Here is a 23,579-nt window from a genome sequence, read left to right as displayed (position 1 = left end):
GTTATAGACAGCTCTCAACACGCAGAATCTGACCACGGGAGAACCACGTTATAGACAGCTCTCAACATGCAGAATCTGACCACGGGAGAACCACGTTATAGACAGCTCTCAACATGCAGAATCTGACCACGGGAGAACCACGTTATAGACAGCTCTCAACATGCAGAATCTGACCACGGGAGAACCACGTTATAGACAGCTCTCAACATGCAGAATCTGACCACGGGAGAACCACGTTATAGACAGCTCTCAACATGCAGAATCTGCCCACGGGAGAACCACGTTATAGACAGCTCTCAACATGCAGAATCTGACCACGGGAGAACCACGTTATAGACAGCTCTCAACATGCAGAATCTGACCACGGGAGAACCACGTTATAGACAGCTCTCAACATGCAGAATCTGCCCACGGGAGAACCACGTTATAGACAGCTCTCAACATGCAGAATCTGACCACGGGAGAACCACGTTATAGACAGCTCTCAACACGCAGAATCTGACCACGGGAGAACCACGTTATAGACAGCTCTCAACATGCAGAATCTGACCACGGGAGAACCACGTTATAGACAGCTCTCAACACGCAGAATCTGACCACGGGAGAACCACGTTATAGACAGCTCTCAACACGCAGAATCTGACCACGGGAGAACCACGTTATAGACAGCTCTCAACACGCAGGATCTGACCACGGGAGAACCACGTTATAGACAGCTCTCAACATGCAGAATCTGACCACGGGAGAACCACGTTATAGACAGCTCTCAACACGCAGAATCTGACCACGGGAGAACCACGTTATAGACAGCTCTCAACACGCAGAATCTGACCACGGGAGAACCACGTTATAGACAGCTCTCAACATGCAGAATCTGACCACGGGAGAACCACGTTATAGACAGCTCTCAACACGCAGAATCTGACCACGGGAGAACCACGTTATAGACAGCTCTCAACACGCAGAATCTGACCACGGGAGAACCACGTTATAGACAGCTCTCAACACGCAGAATCTGACCACGGGAGAACCACGTTATAGACAGCTCTCAACACGCAGAATCTGACCACGGGAGAACCACGTTATAGACAGCTCTCAACATGCAGAATCTGACCACGGGAGAACCACGTTATAGACAGCTCTCAACATGCAGAATCTGACCACGGGAGAACCACGTTATAGACAGCTCTCAACACGCAGAATCTGACCACGGGAGAACCACGTTATAGACAGCTCTCAACACGCAGGATCTGACCACGGGAGAACCACGTTATAGACAGCTCTCAACACGCAGGATCTGACCACGGGAGAACCACGTTATAGACAGCTCTCAACATGCAGAATCTGCCCACGGGAGAACCACGTTATAGACAGCTCTCAACACGCAGAATCTGCCCACGGGAGAACCACGTTATAGACAGCTCTCAACACGCAGGATCTGACCACGGGAGAACCACGTTATAGACAGCTCTCAACACGCAGAATCTGCCCACGGGAGAACCACGTTATAGACAGCTCTCAACACGCAGGATCTGACCACGGGAGAACCACGTTATAGACAGCTCTCAACATGCAGAATCTGACCACGGGAGAACCACGTTATAGACAGCTCTCAACACGCAGGATCTGACCACGGGAGAACCACGTTATAGACAGCTGTCAACACGCAGAATCTGACCACGGGAGAACCACGTTATAGACAGCTCTCAACACGCAGGATCTGACCACGGGAGAACCACGTTATAGACAGCTGTCAACACGCAGAATCTGACCACGGGAGAACCACGTTATAGACAGCTGTCAACACGCAGAATCTGACCACGGGAGAACCACGTTATAGACAGCTCTCAACACGCAGGATCTGACCACGGGAGAACCACGTTATAGACAGCTCTCAACATGCAGAATCTGCCCACGGGAGAACCACGTTATAGACAACTCTCAACACGCAGAATCTGCCCACGGGAGAACCACGTTATAGACAGCTCTCAACACGCAGGATCTGACCACGGGAGAACCACGTTATAGACAGCTCTCAACACGCAGAATCTGCCCACGGGAGAACCACGTTATAGACAGCTCTCAACACGCAGGATCTGACCACGGGAGAACCACGTTATAGACAGCTCTCAACATGCAGAATCTGACCACGGGAGAACCACGTTATAGACAGCTCTCAACACGCAGGATCTGACCACGGGAGAACCACGTTATAGACAGCTGTCAACACGCAGAATCTGACCACGGGAGAACCACGTTATAGACAGCTCTCAACACGCAGGATCTGACCACGGGAGAACCACGTTATAGACAGCTGTCAACACGCAGAATCTGACCACGGGAGAACCACGTTATAGACAGCTGTCAACACGCAGAATCTGACCACGGGAGAACCACGTTATAGACAGCTGTCAACACGCAGAATCTGACCACGGGAGAACCACGTTATAGACAGCTGTCAACACGCAGAATCTGACCACGGGAGAACCACGTTATAGACAGCTCTCAACACGCAGGATCTGACCACGGGAGAACCACGTTATAGACAGCTGTCAACACGCAGAATCTGACCACGGGAGAACCACGTTATAGACAGCTGTCAACACGCAGAATCTGACCACGGGAGAACCACGTTATAGACAGCTGTCAACACGCAGAATCTGCCCACGGGAGAACCACGTTATAGACAGCTCTCAACACGCAGAATCGGCCCACGGGAGAACCACGTTATCGACAGCTCTCAACACGCAGAATCTGCCCACGGGAGAACCACGTTATAGACAGCTGTCAACACGCAGAATCTGACCACGGGAGAACCACGTTATAGACAGCTGTCAACACGCAGAATCTGACCACGGGAGAACCACGTTATAGACAGCTGTCAACACGCAGAATCTGACCACGGGAGAACCACGTTATAGACAGCTCTCAACACGCAGGATCTGCCCACGGGAGAACCACGTTATAGACAGCTCTCAACACGCAGAATCTGACCACGGGAGAACCACGTTATAGACAGCTCTCAACACGCAGGATCTGACCACGGGAGAACCACGTTATAGACAGCTGTCAACACGCAGAATCTGACCACGGGAGAACCACGTTATAGACAGCTGTCAACACGCAGAATCTGACCACGGGAGAACCACGTTATAGACAGCTGTCAACACGCAGAATCTGACCACGGGAGAACCACGTTATAGACAGCTCTCAACATGCAGAATCTGACCACGGGAGAACCACGTTATAGACAGCTCTCAACATGCAGAATCTGACCACGGGAGAACCACGTTATAGACAGCTCTCAACATGCAGAATCTGACCACGGGAGAACCACGTTATAGACAGCTCTCAACATGCAGAATCTGACCACGGGAGAACCACGTTATAGACAGCTCTCAACATGCAGAATCTGACCACGGGAGAACCACGTTATAGACAGCTCTCAACATGCAGAATCTGACCACGGGAGAACCACGTTATAGACAGCTCTCAACACGCAGGATCTGACCACGGGAGAACCACGTTATAGACAGCTCTCAACACGCAGAATCTGACCACGGGAGAACCACGTTATAGACAGCTCTCAACATGCAGAATCTGACCACGGGAGAACCACGTTATAGACAGCTCTCAACATGCAGAATCTGACCACGGGAGAACCACGTTATAGACAGCTCTCAACATGCAGAATCTGACCACGGGAGAACCACGTTATAGACAGCTCTCAACATGCAGAATCTGACCACGGGAGAACCACGTTATAGACAGCTCTCAACATGCAGAATCTGCCCACGGGAGAACCACGTTATAGACAGCTCTCAACATGCAGAATCTGACCACGGGAGAACCACGTTATAGACAGCTCTCAACATGCAGAATCTGACCACGGGAGAACCACGTTATAGACAGCTCTCAACATGCAGAATCTGCCCACGGGAGAACCACGTTATAGACAGCTCTCAACATGCAGAATCTGACCACGGGAGAACCACGTTATAGACAGCTCTCAACACGCAGAATCTGACCACGGGAGAACCACGTTATAGACAGCTCTCAACATGCAGAATCTGACCACGGGAGAACCACGTTATAGACAGCTCTCAACACGCAGAATCTGACCACGGGAGAACCACGTTATAGACAGCTCTCAACACGCAGAATCTGACCACGGGAGAACCACGTTATAGACAGCTCTCAACACGCAGAATCTGACCACGGGAGAACCACGTTATAGACAGCTCTCAACATGCAGAATCTGACCACGGGAGAACCACGTTATAGACAGCTCTCAACACGCAGAATCTGACCACGGGAGAACCACGTTATAGACAGCTCTCAACACGCAGAATCTGACCACGGGAGAACCACGTTATAGACAGCTCTCAACACGCAGAATCTGACCACGGGAGAACCACGTTATAGACAGCTCTCAACACGCAGAATCTGACCACGGGAGAACCACGTTATAGACAGCTCTCAACACGCAGGATCTGACCACGGGAGAACCACGTTATAGACAGCTGTCAACACGCAGAATCTGACCACGGGAGAACCACGTTATAGACAGCTGTCAACACGCAGAATCTGACCACGGGAGAACCACGTTATAGACAGCTGTCAACACGCAGAATCTGCCCACGGGAGAACCACGTTATAGACAGCTCTCAACACGCAGAATCTGCCCACGGGAGAAACCGACAGCTCTCAACACGCAGAATCTGCCCACGGGAGAACCACGTTATAGACAGCTGTCAACGCACGCAGAACCAATAGACAGCTCAACACGCAGAATCTGACCACGGGAGAACCACGTTATAGACAGCTGTCAACACGCAGAATCTGACCACGGGAGAACCACGTTATAGACAGCTCAACACGCAGAATCTCAACACAGCACGCAGAATCTGACCACGGGAGAACCACGTTATAGACAGCTCTCAACACGCAGAATCTGACCACGGGAGAACCACGTTATAGACAGCTCTCAACACGCAGAATCTGACCACGGGAGAACCACGTTATAGACAGCTCTCAACACGCAGAATCTGACCACGGGAGAACCACGTTATAGACAGCTGTCAACACGCAGAATCTGACCACGGGAGAACCACGTTATAGACAGCTGTCAACACGCAGAATCTGACCACGGGAGAACCACGTTATAGACAGCTCTCAACACGCAGAATCTGACCACGGGAGAACCACGTTATAGACAGCTCTCAACATGCAGAATCTGACCACGGGAGAACCACGTTATAGACAGCTCTCAACATGCAGAATCTGACCACGGGAGAACCACGTTATAGACAGCTCTCAACATGCAGAATCTGACCACGGGAGAACCACGTTATAGACAGCTCTCAACATGCAGAATCTGACCACGGGAGAACCACGTTATAGACAGCTCTCAACACGCAGAATCTGACCACGGGAGAACCACGTTATAGACAGCTCTCAACATGCAGAATCTGACCACGGGAGAACCACGTTATAGACAGCTCTCAACATGCAGAATCTGACCACGGGAGAACCACGTTATAGACAGCTCTCAACATGCAGAATCTGACCACGGGAGAACCACGTTATAGACAGCTCTCAACATGCAGAATCTGACCACGGGAGAACCACGTTATAGACAGCTCTCAACATGCAGAATCTGACCACGGGAGAACCACGTTATAGACAGCTCTCAACATGCAGAATCTGACCACGGGAGAACCACGTTATAGACAGCTCTCAACATGCAGAATCTGACCACGGGAGAACCACGTTATAGACAGCTCTCAACATGCAGAATCTGACCACGGGAGAACCACGTTATAGACAGCTCTCAACATGCAGAATCTGACCACGGGAGAACCACGTTATAGACAGCTCTCAACATGCAGAATCTGACCACGGGAGAACCACGTTATAGACAGCTCTCAACATGCAGAATCTGACCACGGGAGAACCACGTTATAGACAGCTCTCAACATGCAGAATCTGACCACGGGAGAACCACGTTATAGACAGCTCTCAACACGCAGAATCTGACCACGGGAGAACCACGTTATAGACAGCTCTCAACACGCAGAATCTGACCACGGGAGAACCACGTTATAGACAGCTCTCAACACGCAGAATCTGACCACGGGAGAACCACGTTATAGACAGCTCTCAACACGCAGAATCTGACCACGGGAGAACCACGTTATAGACAGCTCTCAACACGCAGAATCTGACCACGGGAGAACCACGTTATAGACAGCTCTCAACACGCAGAATCTGACCACGGGAGAACCACGTTATAGACAGCTCTCAACACGCAGAATCTGACCACGGGAGAACCACGTTATAGACAGCTCTCAACACGCAGAATCTGACCACGGGAGAACCACGTTATAGACAGCTCTCAACACGCAGAATCTGACCACGGGAGAACCACGTTATAGACAGCTCTCAACACGCAGAATCTGACCACGGGAGAACCACGTTATAGACAGCTCTCAACATGCAGAATCTGACCACGGGAGAACCACGTTATAGACAGCTCTCAACATGCAGAATCTGACCACGGGAGAACCACGTTATAGACAGCTCTCAACACGCAGAATCTGACCACGGGAGAACCACGTTATAGACAGCTCTCAACACGCAGAATCTGACCACGGGAGAACCACGTTATAGACAGCTCTCAACACGCAGAATCTGACCACGGGAGAACCACGTTATAGACAGCTCTCAACACGCAGAATCTGACCACGGGAGAACCACGTTATAGACAGCTCTCAACATGCAGAATCTGACCACGGGAGAACCACGTTATAGACAGCTCTCAACATGCAGAATCTGACCACGGGAGAACCACGTTATAGACAGCTCTCAACATGCAGAATCTGACCACGGGAGAACCACGTTATAGACAGCTCTCAACACGCAGAATCTGACCACGGGAGAACCACGTTATAGACAGCTCTCAACATGCAGAATCTGACCACGGGAGAACCACGTTATAGACAGCTCTCAACATGCAGAATCTGACCACGGGAGAACCACGTTATAGACAGCTCTCAACACGCAGAATCTGACCACGGGAGAACCACGTTATAGACAGCTCTCAACATGCAGAATCTGACCACGGGAGAACCACGTTATAGACAGCTCTCAACACGCAGGATCTGACCACGGGAGAACCACGTTATAGACAGCTCTCAACATGCAGAATCTGACCACGGGAGAACCACGTTATAGACAGCTCTCAACATGCAGAATCTGACCACGGGAGAACCACGTTATAGACAGCTCTCAACACGCAGGATCTGACCACGGGAGAACCACGTTATAGACAGCTCTCAACATGCAGAATCTGACCACGGGAGAACCACGTTATAGACAGCTCTCAACACGCAGGATCTGACCACGGGAGAACCACGTTATAGACAGCTCTCAACACGCAGGATCTGCCCACGGGAGAACCACGTTATAGACAGCTCTCAACACGCAGGATCTGCCCACGGGAGAACCACGTTATAGACAGCTCTCAACACGCAGAATCTGCCCACGGGAGAACCACGTTATAGACAGCTCTCAACATGCAGAATCTGCCCACGGGAGAACCACGTTATAGACAGCTCTCAAACTCTGGCCCATATTGGGTCCAATTGTTGTGCTCTTTACTTATTTATTATTCATCTACTTATTCTCTATGGATGAACTTTTCTATTTGACATTATTCTGTACGGTTGAGGAACAGAGGCAGGTAAAGCATTACACTGTCTCTATTACACCAGCTGTAAAAACCTGGGCGTGTGACGAATAAACTTGATTTGATTCAAAAAAGTTTCTCAGAATAAGAGTTCTGGTTCAGGTTCAGCTGCGCCCTTCTTTATGAGCTAAAAAACACTGATCCTAGATCAGCACTCTGAGATTTATGAATATAAGTCCTGAGCTTTAAGGGATCACCAGATGAAAGATCCCATTCATTGCTGGAGTGATATACTATGGTAATACGAAATTACCATAATACGAAATATGGAAATATTAAATTCAACCAGTAAATATGCACGGCAGAAAACCTTCTGTCACAGACGTCTGTGCATGGAATCATAAAAAAATGGTGAAAAAATGTTTTAAATCATCATTAATCAAAATACACGCTGTTATTCAACACCAGCCCTTCTCGGTCCTGGCCCTCCGATGGTGGAATGAGCTTCCCCCTGAAGCTATGACAACAGAGTCCCTGTCCATCTTCCCCCCCTGAAGCTAGGACAACAGAGTCCCTGTTCATCTTCCCCCCCTGAAGCTAGGACAACAGAGTCCCTGTCCATCTTCCCCCCTGAAGCTATGACAACAGAGTCCCTGTTCATCTTCCCCCCTGAAGCTATGAAAACAGAGTCCCTCTTCATCTTCCCCCCCTGAAGCTATGACAACAGGGTCCCTGTCCATCTTCCCCCTTAAGCTATGACAACAGGGTCCCTGTCCATCTTCCCCCTTAAGCTATGACAACAGGGTCCCTGTCCATCTTCCCCCCCTGAAGCTATGACAACAGAGTCCCTGTTCATCTTCCCCCCCTGAAGCTATGACAACAGAGTCCCTGTCCATCTTCCCCCCTGAAGCTATGACAACAGAGTCCCTGTTCATCTTCCCCCCTGAAGCTATGAAAACAGAGTCCCTCTTCATCTTCCCCCCCTGAAGCTATGACAACAGGGTCCCTGTCCATCTTCCCCCTTAAGCTATGACAACAGGGTCCCTGTCCATCTTCCCCCTGAAGCTATGACAACATAGTCCCTGTCCATCTCCCCCTGAAGCTATGACAACAGAGTCCATGTCCATCTTCCCCCTGAAGCTATGACAACAGAGTCCCTGTCCATCTTCCCCCTGAAGCTATGACAACAGGGTCCCTGTCCATCTTCCCCCTGAAGCTATGACAACAGCTGTGTTGTGTTATGTGGTCGCTGTGTTATGTAGTTGCTGTGTTATGTGGTTGCTGTGATGTGTAGTTGCTGTGTTATGTGGTTGCTGTGATGTGTAGTTGCTGTGTTATGTAGTTGCTGTGTTGTGTAGTTGCTGTGTTATGTAGTTGCTGTGTTATGTAGTTGCTGTGTTATGTGGTTGCTGTGTTATGTGGTTGCTGTGTTATGTGGTTGCTGTGTTATGTAGTTGCTGTGTTATGTAGTTGTTGTGTTATGTAGTTGCTGTGTTATGTAGTTGCTGTGTTATGTGGTTGCTGTGTTATGTAGTTGTTGTGTTATGTAGTTGCTGTGTTATGTGGTTGCTGTGTTATGTGGTCACTGTGTTATGTAGTTGCTGTGTTATGTGGTTGCTGTGATGTGTAGTTGCTGTGTTATGTAGTTGCTGTGTTGTGTAGTTGCTGTGTTGTGTAGTTGCTGTGTTATGTAGTTGCTGTGTTATGTAGTTGCTGTGTTATGTAGTTGCTGTGTTATGTGGTTGCTGTGTTGTGTAGTTGCTGTGTTATGTAGTTGCTGTGTTATGTAGTTGCTGTGTTATGTGGTTGCTGTGTTATGTGGTTGCTGTGTTATGTGGTTGCTGTGTTATGTAACAAACTGAACACCTTCTTTGCCCGCTTTGAGGATAATACAGTGCCACCGACGCGGCCCGCTACCAAGGACTGCACCCCCCCACCTCCTTCTCCATGGCCGACGTGAGTAAGACATTCAAACGTGTTAACCCTCGCAAGGCTGCCGGCCCAGACGGCATCCCTAGCCGTGTCCTCAGAGCATGCGCAGACCAGCTGGCTGGTGTGTTTACGGACATATTACATTTCTCCCTATCTCAGTCTGCTGTCCCCACATGCTTCTAGAGGGCCGCCATTGTTCCTGAACCCAAGAAGGAAAAGATAACTGAACTAAATGACTATCACCCCGTAGCACTCACTTCTGTCATTATGAAGTGTTTTGAGAGACTAGTTAAGGATCATCTCACTTCCACCTTACCTATCACCCTATTTCCACTGCAATTTGCATGCCACCCCAATAGGTCCTCAGACGATTCAATCGCCATCACACTGCCCTATCCCATCTGGACAAGAGGAACACCTATGTTAGACAACATAGAACCCTCAAGTTCAGCATTAAGCTTGAGGCCCTGGGTCTCAACCTCGCCCTGTGCAATCCTGGACTTCCTGACGGGTTATGGACTTCCTGACGGGCCACCCCCAGGTGGTGAAGGTAGGAAACAACATCTCCACTGATCCCACAAGGGTGCATGCTCAGCCCCCTCCTGTACTCCCTGTTCACCCATGACTGCGTGGCCATGCACACCCCCAACTCGATCATCAAGTTTGCAGACGACACAACAGTAGTGGGCTTGATCACCAACAACGACAAGACAGCCTATAGGGAAGTGGTGAGGGCACTCGGAGTATGTGTCAGGAAAACAACCTCTCACTCAACGTCAGCAAAACAAAGGAGATGATCGTGGACTTCAGGAAACAGCAGAGGGAGCACCAACAAAGGGTATATAACAAAGTATTGAGATAAACTTTTGTTATTGACCAAATACTTATTTTCCACCATAATTTGCAAATAAATTCATTAAAAATCCTACAATGTGATTTTCTGGATTTTTTTTCTCATTTTGTCTGTCAAAGTTGAAGTGCACCTATGATGGAAATTACAGGCCTCTCTTAACCTCTCTCCAGTTTCATCCTGACAGGTTAGAGGACATCATTAACCTCTCTCCAGTTTCATCCTGACAGGTTAGAGGACATCATTAACCTCTCTCCAGTTTCACCCTGACAGGTTAGAGGACATCATTAACCTCTCTCCAGTTTCACCCTGACAGGTTAGAGGACATCATTAACCTCTCTCCAGTTTCATCCTGACAAGTTTTCTGTTTAGCTATAAGCACATTGTGCACATTCCAGGTAGTCTTTTTTGCAGTTGTTCTCCGCAAATAATCAGTTCTCACAATGCTTGGAGAAGTCTGGAAAGTTCTCAAAAACCACATTAGGACTGTAGCAATCTTCCTATAGCGGCTACAATAGGATGCTAACAAGGACTGTAGCAATCTTCCTATAGTGGCTACAATAGGATGCTAACAAGGACTGTAGCAATCTTCCTATAGCGGCTACAATAGGATGCTAACCGGGACTGTAGCAATCTTCCTATGGCGACTACAATAGGATGCTAACAGGGACTGTAGCAATCTTCCTATAGTGGCTACAATAGGATGCTAACAAGGAGTGTAGCAATCTTCCTATAGCGGCTACAATAGGATGCTAATCGGGACTGTAGCAATCTTCCTATGGCGACTACAATAGGATGCTAACAGGGACTGTACAGTGTGACTGCAATAGAACTCCACCAGGGACTGTACACAGTGTGACTACAATAGGATGCTAACAGGGACTGTAGCAATCTTCCTATGGCGACTACAATAGGATGCTAACAGGGACTGTACACAGTGTGACTGCAATAGAACTCCACCAGGGACTGTACACAGTGTGACTACAATAGAACGCCACCAGGGACAGTACACAGTGTGACTACAATAGGACTCCACCAGGGACTGTATACAGTGTGACTACAATAGGACGCCACCAGGGACTGTACACAGTGTGACTACAATAGGACTCCACCAGGGACTGTATACAGTGTGACTACAATAAGACTCCAACAAGGACTGTACACAGTGTGACTGCAATAGAACTCCACCAGGGACTGTATACAGTGTGACTACAATAGGACTCCACCAGGGCCTGTACACAGTGTGACTACAATAGGACTCCACCAGGGACTGTACACAGTGTGACTGCAATAGGACTCCACCAGGGACTGTACACAGTGTGACTACAATAGGACTCCACCAGGGACTGTACACAGTGTGACTCCACCAGGGACTGTACACGGTGTGACTACAATAGGACTCCACCAGGGACTGTACACAGTGTGACTACAATAGGACTCCACCAGGGACTGTACACAGTGTGACTACAATAGGACTCCACCAGGGACTGTACACAGTGTGACTACAATAGGACTCCACCAGGGACTGTATCAGCCCTAACAGACGATTGGTTTGATCTGCCTTTTCTTACCCGAGTCCAGCCAGGTCCGACACAAGGTTCCCCAGGGCAGCAGCTGCAGAGAGAGAAGAGAGGGAGGTCATGGTTCTGCCCGGGTGAAGGACTGGTTGATGACGTCAAGAGGTTAAAGGTCGTTGTATGCTCCAATGAGATCCATTAAAACGGAGTAGAGTTGGGTGTTTAATTGTTGTATATGGAGTTATTTCTACCTATGCTCCTGGAACAACACAAGGTGTGTGAACCAACAAACCCTCTTTTCACACCTGACTGATTGTTAGAGAACTGGGCGCTTCGTAAGAGGGAGGCTGTGCTGGAACGGAGAGGAGTGGAGCAGGCTGTCTCTGACTCATCATTAGACAGCAGGCTGTGTCTCTGACTCATCATTAGACAGTAGCTGTGTCTCTGACTCCTCATTAGACAGCAGGCTGTCTCTGACTCATCATTAGACAGCAGGCTGTGTCTCTGACTCATCATTAGACAGCAGGCTGTGTCTCTGACTCATCATTAGACAGCAGGCTGTGTCTCTGACTCATCATTAGACAGCAGGCTGTGTCTCTGACTCATCATTAGACAGCAGGCTGTGTCTCTGACTCATCATTAGACAGCAGGCTGTGTCTCTGACTCATCATTAGACAGCAGGCTCTGTCTCTGACTCATCATTAGACAGCAGGCTGTGTCTCTGACTCGTCATTAGACAGCAGGCTGTGTCTCTGACTCATCATTAGACAGCAGGCTGTGTCTCTGACTCATCATTAGACAGCAGGCTGTGTCTCTGACTCGTCATTAGACAGAATGCACCTGAACTAAGAGAGAGAAAATCATGGTAAATGAGATGCGACAGAGCCAAATGTGAATTACTGTACAGCTGGTTTGTTAATGGATTTCATCTGCTCTTCCTGCTCGTTCGATGCTGAAAACAGTTTATTTACACTTGCGTCTCTCCAGAGACTGAGACAGACAGAATCACGACCCACAGGACTGATGTGTTTTAACTGTGACTGACGTGCCTGGAACAATCATTGATCTGAATGTCATGGCAACGCAGGGTCGTTCTGCAGTCATGTAGGCTGCGAGGGACAAGGGGTCTGTTTAATGTTAACAGATACCCATGTTAACACATCAATCTATGTATTTCAATATCAAACACACAAAAGAATCACTGAACGTCACATTAGAACGGCCCATAACAAAATTGCTGTGCTGAAGATTAAGAACCAACAAAGGATCTAGAACCTTAAAAGGTTTCTTCGGAACCCGTTTTGGTTCCAGGCAGAACCCTTTTGGTTCCAGGTAGAATTTTTTAAAGTTCCATGTAGTACCCTTTATACAGAAGGTTCTATATGGAACCCAAAATAGTTATATTGCGGAACCAGGTTTCTACCTGTAACCAAACATGGTTCTCCTATGGGGACAACCGAAGAACACTTTTGGAACCCTTTTTTCTAAGGGTGCAGTTACAGTAGTCTGAATCTAAAACTACATTGTGAAGATAGTGAATCTTGATTGGAGGAGAGCGAGAGAGAGAGAGAGAGAGAGAGAGAGCAGGACCAAAGGAATTACAACTGTTTCAAGGTCAGCTGTCTGTAACTTATTTCAGCCTCAGGGTTCTGTCCCAAATGGCACCCTATTCCCTGTATAGTGCACTACTTATAACCAGGGCCCATAGGGTAGTGCACTACTTATAACCAGGGCCCATAGGGTAGTGCACTACTTATAACCAGGGCCCATAGGGTAGTGCACTACTTATAACCAGGGCCCATAGGGTAGTGCACTACTTATAACCAGGGCCCATAGGGTAGTGCACTACTTATAACCAGGGCCCATAGGGTAGTGCACTACATAAGGAATAGGGTTCTATGTGGGATGCAGGCCAGGCTGTAGCAGTACTGTAGCAGGGCTTCTGCAGGTTTTAGGCAGCCATCCAGAGAGAGAGGGAGAGAATGTGTACTTAGACTTATTTAACAAGATCAGAGCCTAATATAAGTCCAAAACAACATCCATCATATTGAACAATTGGATAGTGAGAAGTACAATAGGTCACATGACCAGCTGGAGTTTACATAGAAAGCCTTCAACTTCAGGTTGGATTTGACTGATGATTCCAATTCATTTGTCAATTTAAAGCCGCCGACATGATTTATAATCCAATTTAGTATCCCCTGTGGACACTCAGAACTCCCCAAGAATCTTACTATCTCAGCATTTTGTTTCTCTGGTGTAGATGTTGTGCGGTATGTACAGTACCGTTAAGACTCTCTTAGATGTTAGTCTATCTGTTAGAAATGCAGCAGGCTTGTTTCAGAAACACAGCAGTGAGGAAATACGATTACAGACAGAAGGCAGAACTAGTGATATTCTCCTTTATCCCCTCTGGTACTTTCATAACAGGGTGAAGAAACACTGTGGTCAAAGTGAAATTCGATCAAAAGTTGTTCTCTCTTCTTCTCTCCTCCTCAGATCAGCTGACACGTCCATTTCCCTCTCCTCAGATCAGCTGACACGTCCATTTCCCTCCCCTCAGATCAGCTGACACGTCCATTTCCCTCTCCTCAGATCAGCTGACACGTCCATTTCCCTCCCCTCAGATCAGCTGACACGTCCATTTCCCTCCCCTCAGATCAGCTGACACGTCCATTTCCCTCAGATCAGCTGACACGTCCATTTCCCTCAGATCAGCTGACACGTCCATTTCCCTCAGATCAGCTGACACGTCCATTTCCCTCCCCTCAGATCAGCTGACACGTCCATTTCCCTCAGATCAGCTGACACGTCCATTTCCCTCAGATCAGCTGACACGTCCATTTCCCTCAGATCAGCTGACACGTCCATTTCCCTCAGATCAGCTGACACGTCCATTTCCCTCTCCTCAGATCAGCTGACACGTCCATTTCCCTCAGATCAGCTGACACGTCCATTTCCCTCTCCTCAGATCAGCTGACACGTCCATTTCCCTCAGATCAGCTGACACGTCCATTTCCTTCTCCTCAGATCAGCTGACACGTCCATTTCCCTCTCCTCAGATCAGCTGACATGTAGAGCTCTGGACCCTGTTAGTTATAGTAGAGCTCTGGTCCCTGTTAGTTATAGTAGAGCTCTGGACCCTGTTAGTTATAGTAGAGCTCTGGGTCCAGCCTGCTGGTAGTTATAGTAGAGCTCTGGGTCCAGCCTGCTGGTAGTTATAGTAGAGCTCTGGACCCTGCTAGTTATAGTAGAGCTCTGGGTCCAGCCTGCTGTTAGTTATAGTAGAGCTCTGGACCCTGCTAGTTATAGTAGAGCTCTGGGTCCAGCCTGCTGTTAGTTATAGTAGAGCTCAGGGTCCAGCCTGCTGCTAGTTATAGTAGAGCTCTGGGTCCAGCTTGCTGTTAGTTATAGTAGAGCTCAGGGTCCAGCCTGCTGCTAGTTATAGTAGAGCTCTGGACCCTGCTAGTTATAGTAGAGCTCAGGGTCCAGCCTGCTGTTAGTTATAGTAGAGCTCAGGGTCCAGCCTGCTGCTAGTTATAGTAGAGCTCTGGGTCCAGCTTGCTGTTAGTTATAGTAGAGCTCAGGGTCCAGCCTGCTGCTAGTTATAGTAGAGCTCTGGGTCCAGCCTGCTGTTAGTTATAGTAGAGTTCTGGGTCCAGCCTGCTGCTAGTTATAGTAGAGTTCTGGGTCCAGCCTGCTGTTAGTTATAGTAGAGTTCTGGGTCCAGCCTGCTGCTAGTTATAGTAGAGCTCTGGACCCTGCTAGTTATAGTAGAGCTCAGGGTCCAGCCTGCTGGTAGTTATAGTAGAGCTCTGGACCCTGCTAGTTATAGTAGAGCTCTGGGTCCAGCTTGCTGTTAGTTATAGTAGAGCTCAGGGTCCAGCCTGCTGCTAGTTATAGTAGAGCTCTGGGTCCAGCCTGCTGTTAGTTATAGTAGAGTTCTGGGTCCAGCCTGCTGCTAGTTATAGTAGAGTTCTGGGTCCAGCCTGCTGTTAGTTATAGTAGAGTTCTGGTTCCAGCCTGCTGTTAGTTAATAGTAGAGCTCTGGGTCCAGCCTGCTGCTAGTTATAGTAGAGCTCTGGACCCTGCTAGTTATAGTAGAGCTCAGGGTCCAGCCTGCTGTTAGTTATAGTAGAGCTCTGGACCCTGCTAGTTATAGTAGAGCTCAGGGTCCAGCCTGCTGTTAGTTATAGTAGAGCTCAGGGTCCAGCCTGCTGCTAGTTATAGTAGAGTTCTGGGTCCAGCCTGCTGTTAGTTATAGTAGAGCTCAGGGTCCAGCCTGCTGTTAGTTATAGTAGAGCTCTGGGTCCAGCCTGCTGTTAGTTATAGTAGAGTTCTGGGTCCAGCCTGCTGTTAGTTATAGTAGAGCTCTGGGTCCAGCCTGCTGTTAGTTATAGTAGAGTTCTGGGTCCAGCCTGCTGGTAGTTATAGTAGAGTTCTGGACCCTGTTAGTTATAGTAGAGTTCTGGGTCCAGCCTGCTGTTAGTTATAGTAGAGCCCTGGACCCTGTTAGTTATAGTAGAGTTCTGGGTCCAGCCTGCTGGTAGTTATAGTAGAGCTCTGGGTCCAGCCTGCTGGTAGTTATAGTAGAGCTCTGGGTCCAGCCTGCTGTTAGTTATAGTAGAGTTCTGGGTCCAGAACATCACAGCCTTGTCTTTCTACTGTTCACTGAAATAGCCCTGCAGCATCTCAGTGGGAGAGGATTCACAGTCTATTATACAGCAGAGCTATATGACCAGCAGACACACCTCCACATGGAATACTATACTGGATCTGAATTCATTTCCTCCACATGGAATACTATACTGGATCTGTATTCATTTCCTCCACATGGAATACTATACTGGATCTGAATTAATTTACTCCACATAGAATACTATACTGGATCTGAATTAATTTACTCCAAATGGAATACTATACTGGATCTGAATTAATTTACTCCACATAGAATACTATACTGGATCTGAATGAATTTACTCCACATAGAATACTATCCTGTATCTGAATTAATTTACTCCAAATGGAATACTATCCTGTATCTGAATTAATTTACTCCACATAGAATACTATCCTGTATCTGAATTAATTTACTCCAAATGGAATACTATCCTGTATCTGAATTAATTTACTCCACATGGAATACTATACTGGATCTGTATTCATTTCCTCCACATGGAATACTATACTGGATCTGAATTAATTTACTCCAAATGGAATACTATACTGGATCTGAATTAATTTACTCCACATAGAATACTATCCTGTATCTGAATTAGTTTACTCCAAATGGAATACTATCCTGTATCTGAATTAATTTACTACACATGGAATACTATCCTGTATCTGAATTAATTTACTCCACATAGAATACTATATCTGAATTCATTTCCTCCACATGGAATACTATCCTGTATCTGAATTAATTTACTCCAAATGGAATACTATCCTGTATCTGAATTAATTTACTCCAAATGGAATACTATCTTGTATCTGAATTAATTTACTCCAAATGGAATACTATCCTGTATCTGAATTAATTTACTCCAAATGGAATACTATCCTGTATCTGAATTAATTTACTCCACATAGAATACTATACTGGATCTGAATTAATTTACTCCACATAGAATACTATACTGGATCTGAATTAATTTACTCCAAATGGAATATTATCCTGTATCTGAATTAATTTACTCCAAATGGAATACTATCCTGTATCTGAATTAATTTACTCCAAATGGAATACTATCCTGTATCTGAATTAATTTACTCCACATAGAATACTATACTGGATCTGAATTAATTTACTCCACATAGAATACTATACTGGATCTGAATTAATTTACTCCAAATGGAATACTATCCTGTATCTGAATTAATTTACTCCACATAGAATACTATACTGGATCTGAATTAATTTACTCCAAATGGAATACTATCCTGTATCTGAATTAATTTACTCCACATGGAATACTATCCTGTATCTGAATTAATTTCCTCCACATGGAATACTATCCTGTATCTGAATTAATTTACTCCACATGGAATACTATCCTGTATCTGAATTAATTTCCTCCAAATGGAATACTATCCTGTATCTGAATTCATTTGAACTGTGGTGAGAACTAGTAAAGGGCCCAGTGAAATGCCTTTGTGCTGTAACTGTTAACCATAATCAAGAGAACACAAGGTTTCCTGCTCAGAGGAATATATCTGAGGGGAAAAAGAGAATACCAAACAGAAAACAATCTCCCACTATCACAATGCATATGTTGTTGTCCCAGAACACAGGCCAGCCATAGGTGATGCTGCAGACCTCAACTACCCCAGGAGTCAATATGTTGTTGTCCCAGAACACAGGCCAGCCATAGGTGATGCTGCAGACCTCAACTACCCCAGGAGTCAATATATTGTTATCCCAGAACACAGGCCAGCCATAGGTGATGCTGCCGACCTCAACTACCCCAGGATTCAATATATTGTTGTCCCAGAACACAGGCCAGCCATAGGTGATGCTGCAGACCTCAACTACCCCAGGAGTCAATATGTTGTTGTCCCAGAACACAGGCCAGCCATAGGTGATGCTGCAGACCTCAACTACCCCAGGAGTCAATATGTTGTTGTCCCAGAACACAGGCCAGCCATAGGTGATGCTGCAGACCTCAACTACCCCAGGAGTCAATATGTTGTTGTCCCAGAACACAGGCCAGCCATAGGTGATGCTGCAGACCTCAACTACCCCAGGAGTCAATATGTTGTTGTCCCAGAACACAGGCCAGCCATAGGTGATGCTGCAGACCTCAACTACCCCAGGATTCAATATATTGTTGTCCCAGAACACAGGCCAGCCATAGGTGATGCTGCAGACCTCAACTACCCCAGGAGTCAATATGTTGTTGTCCCAGAACACAGGCCAGCCATAGGTGATGCTGCAGACCTCAACTACCCTAGGAGTCAATATGTTGTTGTCCCAGAACACAGGCCAGCCATAGGTGATGCTGCAGACCTCAACTACCCCAGGAGTCAATATGTTGTTGTCCCAGAACACAGGCCAGCCATAGGTGATGCTGCAGACCTCAACTACCCCAGGATTCAATATATTGACAGTCTGACAGACGTTTCCAGTTTCCACAGAGTCAATAGCTTCGTTTGCTGCTGGTACCCATCCCAAATTCCATCAGGGCTCACAAATGGGAAGAGATTGAAGAAATCCGCTGACAGAGCAGTGTGCGTGTGTGTGTGTGTGTGTGTGTGTGTGTGTGTGTGTGTGTGTGTGTGTGTGTGTGTGTGTGTGTGTGTGTGTGTGTGTGTGTGTGTGTGTGTTTCCTCAGCTAGTATCATGGTCTTCATATTACAGGTTCTGCAGCAAACAGTTTATATGGTGCTGGTTCAATAACAGTTGGTGGTTCTACCACTCTCCTCTCCTCTCCTCTCCTCTCCTCTCATCTCCACCGCCCCCCTCCTCTCCTCTCCTCTCCTTCCCTCACCTCTCCTCCTCTCCCCGAGGCCAGAGAAAGGGAAGGGAGAGGGACACAGAATAAAATAGATAATTTTGTCATTATATTCTGTATGGAGAGTGTATTATCCCCATCCTCTATCTGACAACCTGATGTTCTCCTCTGTTAAACTCTCATTTATCTCTGATATGTTCTCCTCTGTTAAACTCCCATTTATCTCTGATATGTTCTCCTCTGTTACAGGCTCATTTATCTCTGATATGTTCTCCTCTGTTACAGGCTCATTTATCTCTGATATGTTCTCCTCTGTTAAACTCTCATTTATCTCTGATATGTTCTCCTCTGTTAAACTCTCATTTATCTCTGATATGTTCTCCTCTGTTAAACTCTCATTTATCTCTGATATGTTCTCCTCTGTTACAGGCTCATTTATCTCTGATATGTTCTCCTCTGTTAAACTCTCATTTATCTCTGATATGTTCTCCTCTGTTAAACTCTCCATTTATCTCTGATATGTTATCCTCTGTTAAACTCTCCATTTATCTCTGATATGTTCTCCTCAGTTAAACTCTCCATTTATCTCTGATATGTTCTTCTCTGTTAAACTCTCCATTTATCTCTGATATGTTATCCTCTGTTACAGACAGATTTATCTCTGATATGTTCTCCTCTGTTAAACTCTCATTTATCTCTGATATGTTCTCCTCTGTTACAGGCTCATTTATCTCTGATATGTTCTCCTCTGTTAAACTCTAATTTATCTCTGATATGTTCTCCTCTGTTACAGGCAGATTTATCTCTGATATGTTCTCCTCTGTTAAACTCTCATTTATCTCTGATATGTTCTCCTCTGTTACAGGCTCATTTATCTCTGATCAGTTCTCCTCTGTTACAGGCTCATTTATCTCTGATATGTTCTCCTCTGTTACAGGCTGAAGTCTCATTAATCTGTGATGTGATATGACTGTTATGGTATGTTATATGTTATATTATGGTACGGTAGCTAGCTAGGCTATGGATGAGTTCCAAATGGTACCCTATGCCCTATATAGTGCACTACCCTATGGGCCCTGGTCAAAAGCAGTGCCCTGTATAGGGAACAGGGTGCCATTTGGGTTGCACTGTCTCTCTGTCGTTTGGTTCCCAAGAAGGCTGAATCATTCTGTTAAAATGCAAATGATCACCTCTTGTCCTAAAGTGAACGGCTAGGATATCGCTGTTGTCATTCAGATGACTGAAGAGGAATATTACCATACATATGAATAATCATCATCCGCTGTCTGTCGCTCTCTTCAGTGTCTGACAGCTAGCCAGACCAGGGGACAAACTGAGAGAACGCGTGTTTCAAACGGCTGCCTATTCCCTATATCCCTCAAACTCAACTCTGGTCCTCCAAGTCAGTCCCACTGCGTGTTTTCATTGTTCACCTCTAATCAGGGCTTGATTTAGACCTGGGACACCAGTCATTGTTCCCCTGTAATCAGGGCCTGATTTAGACCTGGGACACCAGTCATTGTTGTCCTCTAATTAGGGCCTGATTTAGACCTGGGACACCAGTCATTGTTGCCTTCTAATTAGGAACTGATTTAGACCTGGGACACCAGTCATTGTTGCCCTCTAATTAGGAACTGATTTAGACCTGGGACACCAGTCATTGTTGCCCTCTAATCAGGGCCTGATTTAGACCTGGGACACCAGTCATTGTTGTCCTCTAAACAGGGCCTGATTTAGACCTGGGACACCAGATGTGTGCAGCAGGCTCCGGACCTCCTAGGGTCAGAGTTAATCTACATATGGTGGATTACTGACCACAGCCCTATGGTCATATTACAGTGGAGTCTGCTGAGGGGAGAAGGGCTCATAATAATGTCTGGAACGGAGCAAATGGAATGGCATCAAACCATGTGTTAGATGTATTTGATTCCATTCCACTGATTCCACTCCATCCATTACCACGAGCCCCGTCCTCCCCAATCAAGGTGCCACCAAACTCCTGTGGGTCATAAGTAGTGCACTACATATGTGATAGGGTGCCATTTTGGAGGCAACCCAAGGCTTTAATTAGACGTTGAGTGCAGGATTAAATTGGCTATTGCCAAGTTACATTCAGATGGACATTTAATGTATTGAGATAGTCGCTAGTGAAAGTCTACGCAACCCCCTGGACAGTCTTCACATTTCCTGCTTTAAAATTAAATTTAAAAAGAGAATCAATTAGATTTTTTTTCCCTATTGATCTACACAACCTAATCCACATTTTCATAGAGAAATAATAAAAAAATAAATGGATTTACTAATAAAAATGGATTTACTAAGAAATTTAAAATTAGTGTAATTGAGTGTAATTGATTGCATATGTCTTCACACCCAAGAGTGGAATGGGTGGAATCACTTGTGGCAGCCATTACAGCTGTGAATTAATGTGAATAAGATTCAACCAACCTTGCGCAACTCTTAGGGAAACATATATCAGAGAGAATAAAGTAGACGGCACACGTCAAACGTATGATTTATGACCCTATGTCAGGATGACGTGTGCATGCCCATATTTGGGAATCCGGGCAGGACATCCTGGCAGGAACGGATCACATGCTTATGCCCATATATGGACATCCTGTTCCTGTTCTCACGCGTTAGAGGGTGTGCTAATTTATGCATATATCTATTCCTTTGAAGTTGTCATGATGATTGATGTGTAGGGACCTGGTTGAACTGGGGGGGGGGGGGGGGGGGTCTGTGTTTGAACATTTGAAAGAGAATGGCCCCACAACCCCTATTGTATTGCCATTAGGGTTGTTATCTATGAAGCAGGAATGGCTGGGAGGGGGAGTGTGTCAACTTTTTGGACAAAATTAAAAACTACGGGTTTGGGTCAAATCCAATACAACACAGAGTGAAATTCTCTGTATTTTCAAGTAATGTGGTGGCAGCATCATGTTATGGGTATGCTTCTCACCAGCAGGGACTGGGGAGTTTGTCAGGATCAAAATGAATATTAAAAAGAGTAAAATCCAGGTAAAAAGTTAGTTTCGTTTTTTTTTGCATGACCATAACACACATTTGAATGCCAAAGACACACTAGAATGGATTTCCAATAGGTGTTGATTGTTCCTGAATGGTCCAGTCTCAGTCCTGACTTAAATTTGCTTGAAAATCAGAGACACGGTTAGAATATTACTGTCCATCAAGGATTGCCAACCAAATTTACTGAGCTTGAGTCATTTTTACAAAAACAATGGACATACAGTGTTCAGACCCCTTGACTTTTTCCACATTTTGTTACGTTACAGCCTTATTCTAAAATTGATTAAATTACATGTTTTCCTCATCAATTTACAGACAATACACAATAATGACATCACAATACCCAATAATGACATCACAATACCCCATAATGACATCACAATACCCCATAATGACAAAGCAAATGTATTAAAAATTAAAAAGTGAAATAACTTATTTACATAAGTATTCAGACCCTTTGCTATGAGACTTGAAATTGAGCTCAGATGCATCCTGTTTCCATTGATCCTCCATGAGATGTTTCTACAACTTGTTTGGAGTCCACCTGTGGTAAATTCAATTGATTGGACATGATTTGGAAAGGCACACACCTAAGGTCCCACAGTTGACAGTGCATTTCAACAGAACAAAGACCCTAAGCACACAGCCAAGACAACGCAGGAGTGGCTTCAGGACAAGTTTCTGAATGTCCTTGAGTGGCCCAGCCAGAGCCCGGACTTGAACCCGATCAAACATCTCTGGAGAGACCTGAAAATAGTTGTGCAGCGACGCTCCTCATCCAACCTGACAGAGCTTGAGAGGATCTTCAGAGAAGAATGGGAGAAACTCCCCAAATAGAGGTGTGCCGAGCTTGTAGCGTCATACCCAAGAAGACTCGAGGATATATTTGTGTAAAAAGGTGCTCCAACAAAGTACTAAGTAAAGGGTCTGAATACTTCTGGAAATGTGAAAGTCACTTTTTTATTTTCTATACATTTTCTCAAATTTATAAAAACCTGTTTTTGCTTTGTCATTATGGAGTATTGTTTTAGAATAAGGCTGTAACGTAACAAAATGTGGAAAAAGTCAAGGGGTCTGAATACTTTCCTAATGCTCTGTATGTTGGT

At 46.2% G+C, this 23,579-nt stretch overlaps 1 protein-coding gene across 1 annotated transcript in view; it reads right to left on the bottom strand.

The window, feature by feature from the left end:
• Positions 1-23,579, bottom strand: part of LOC139405632 (transmembrane protein 65-like) — a 61,307-nt gene that overhangs the window by 7,357 nt on the left and 30,371 nt on the right. The window contains exon 6 of the mRNA XM_071148049.1: positions 12,044-12,086. Coding sequence (XP_071004150.1) covers positions 12,044-12,086 — 43 coding nt within the window. The remainder of the gene's footprint in view (positions 1-12,043; positions 12,087-23,579) is intronic.

Source organism: Oncorhynchus clarkii, chromosome 3 (genome assembly GCF_045791955.1).
Source record: "Oncorhynchus clarkii lewisi isolate Uvic-CL-2024 chromosome 3, UVic_Ocla_1.0, whole genome shotgun sequence".
NCBI classification, from domain to species: Eukaryota; Metazoa; Chordata; class Actinopteri; order Salmoniformes; family Salmonidae; genus Oncorhynchus; species Oncorhynchus clarkii.
This window is presented reverse-complemented; position numbering and strand designations above follow the sequence as displayed.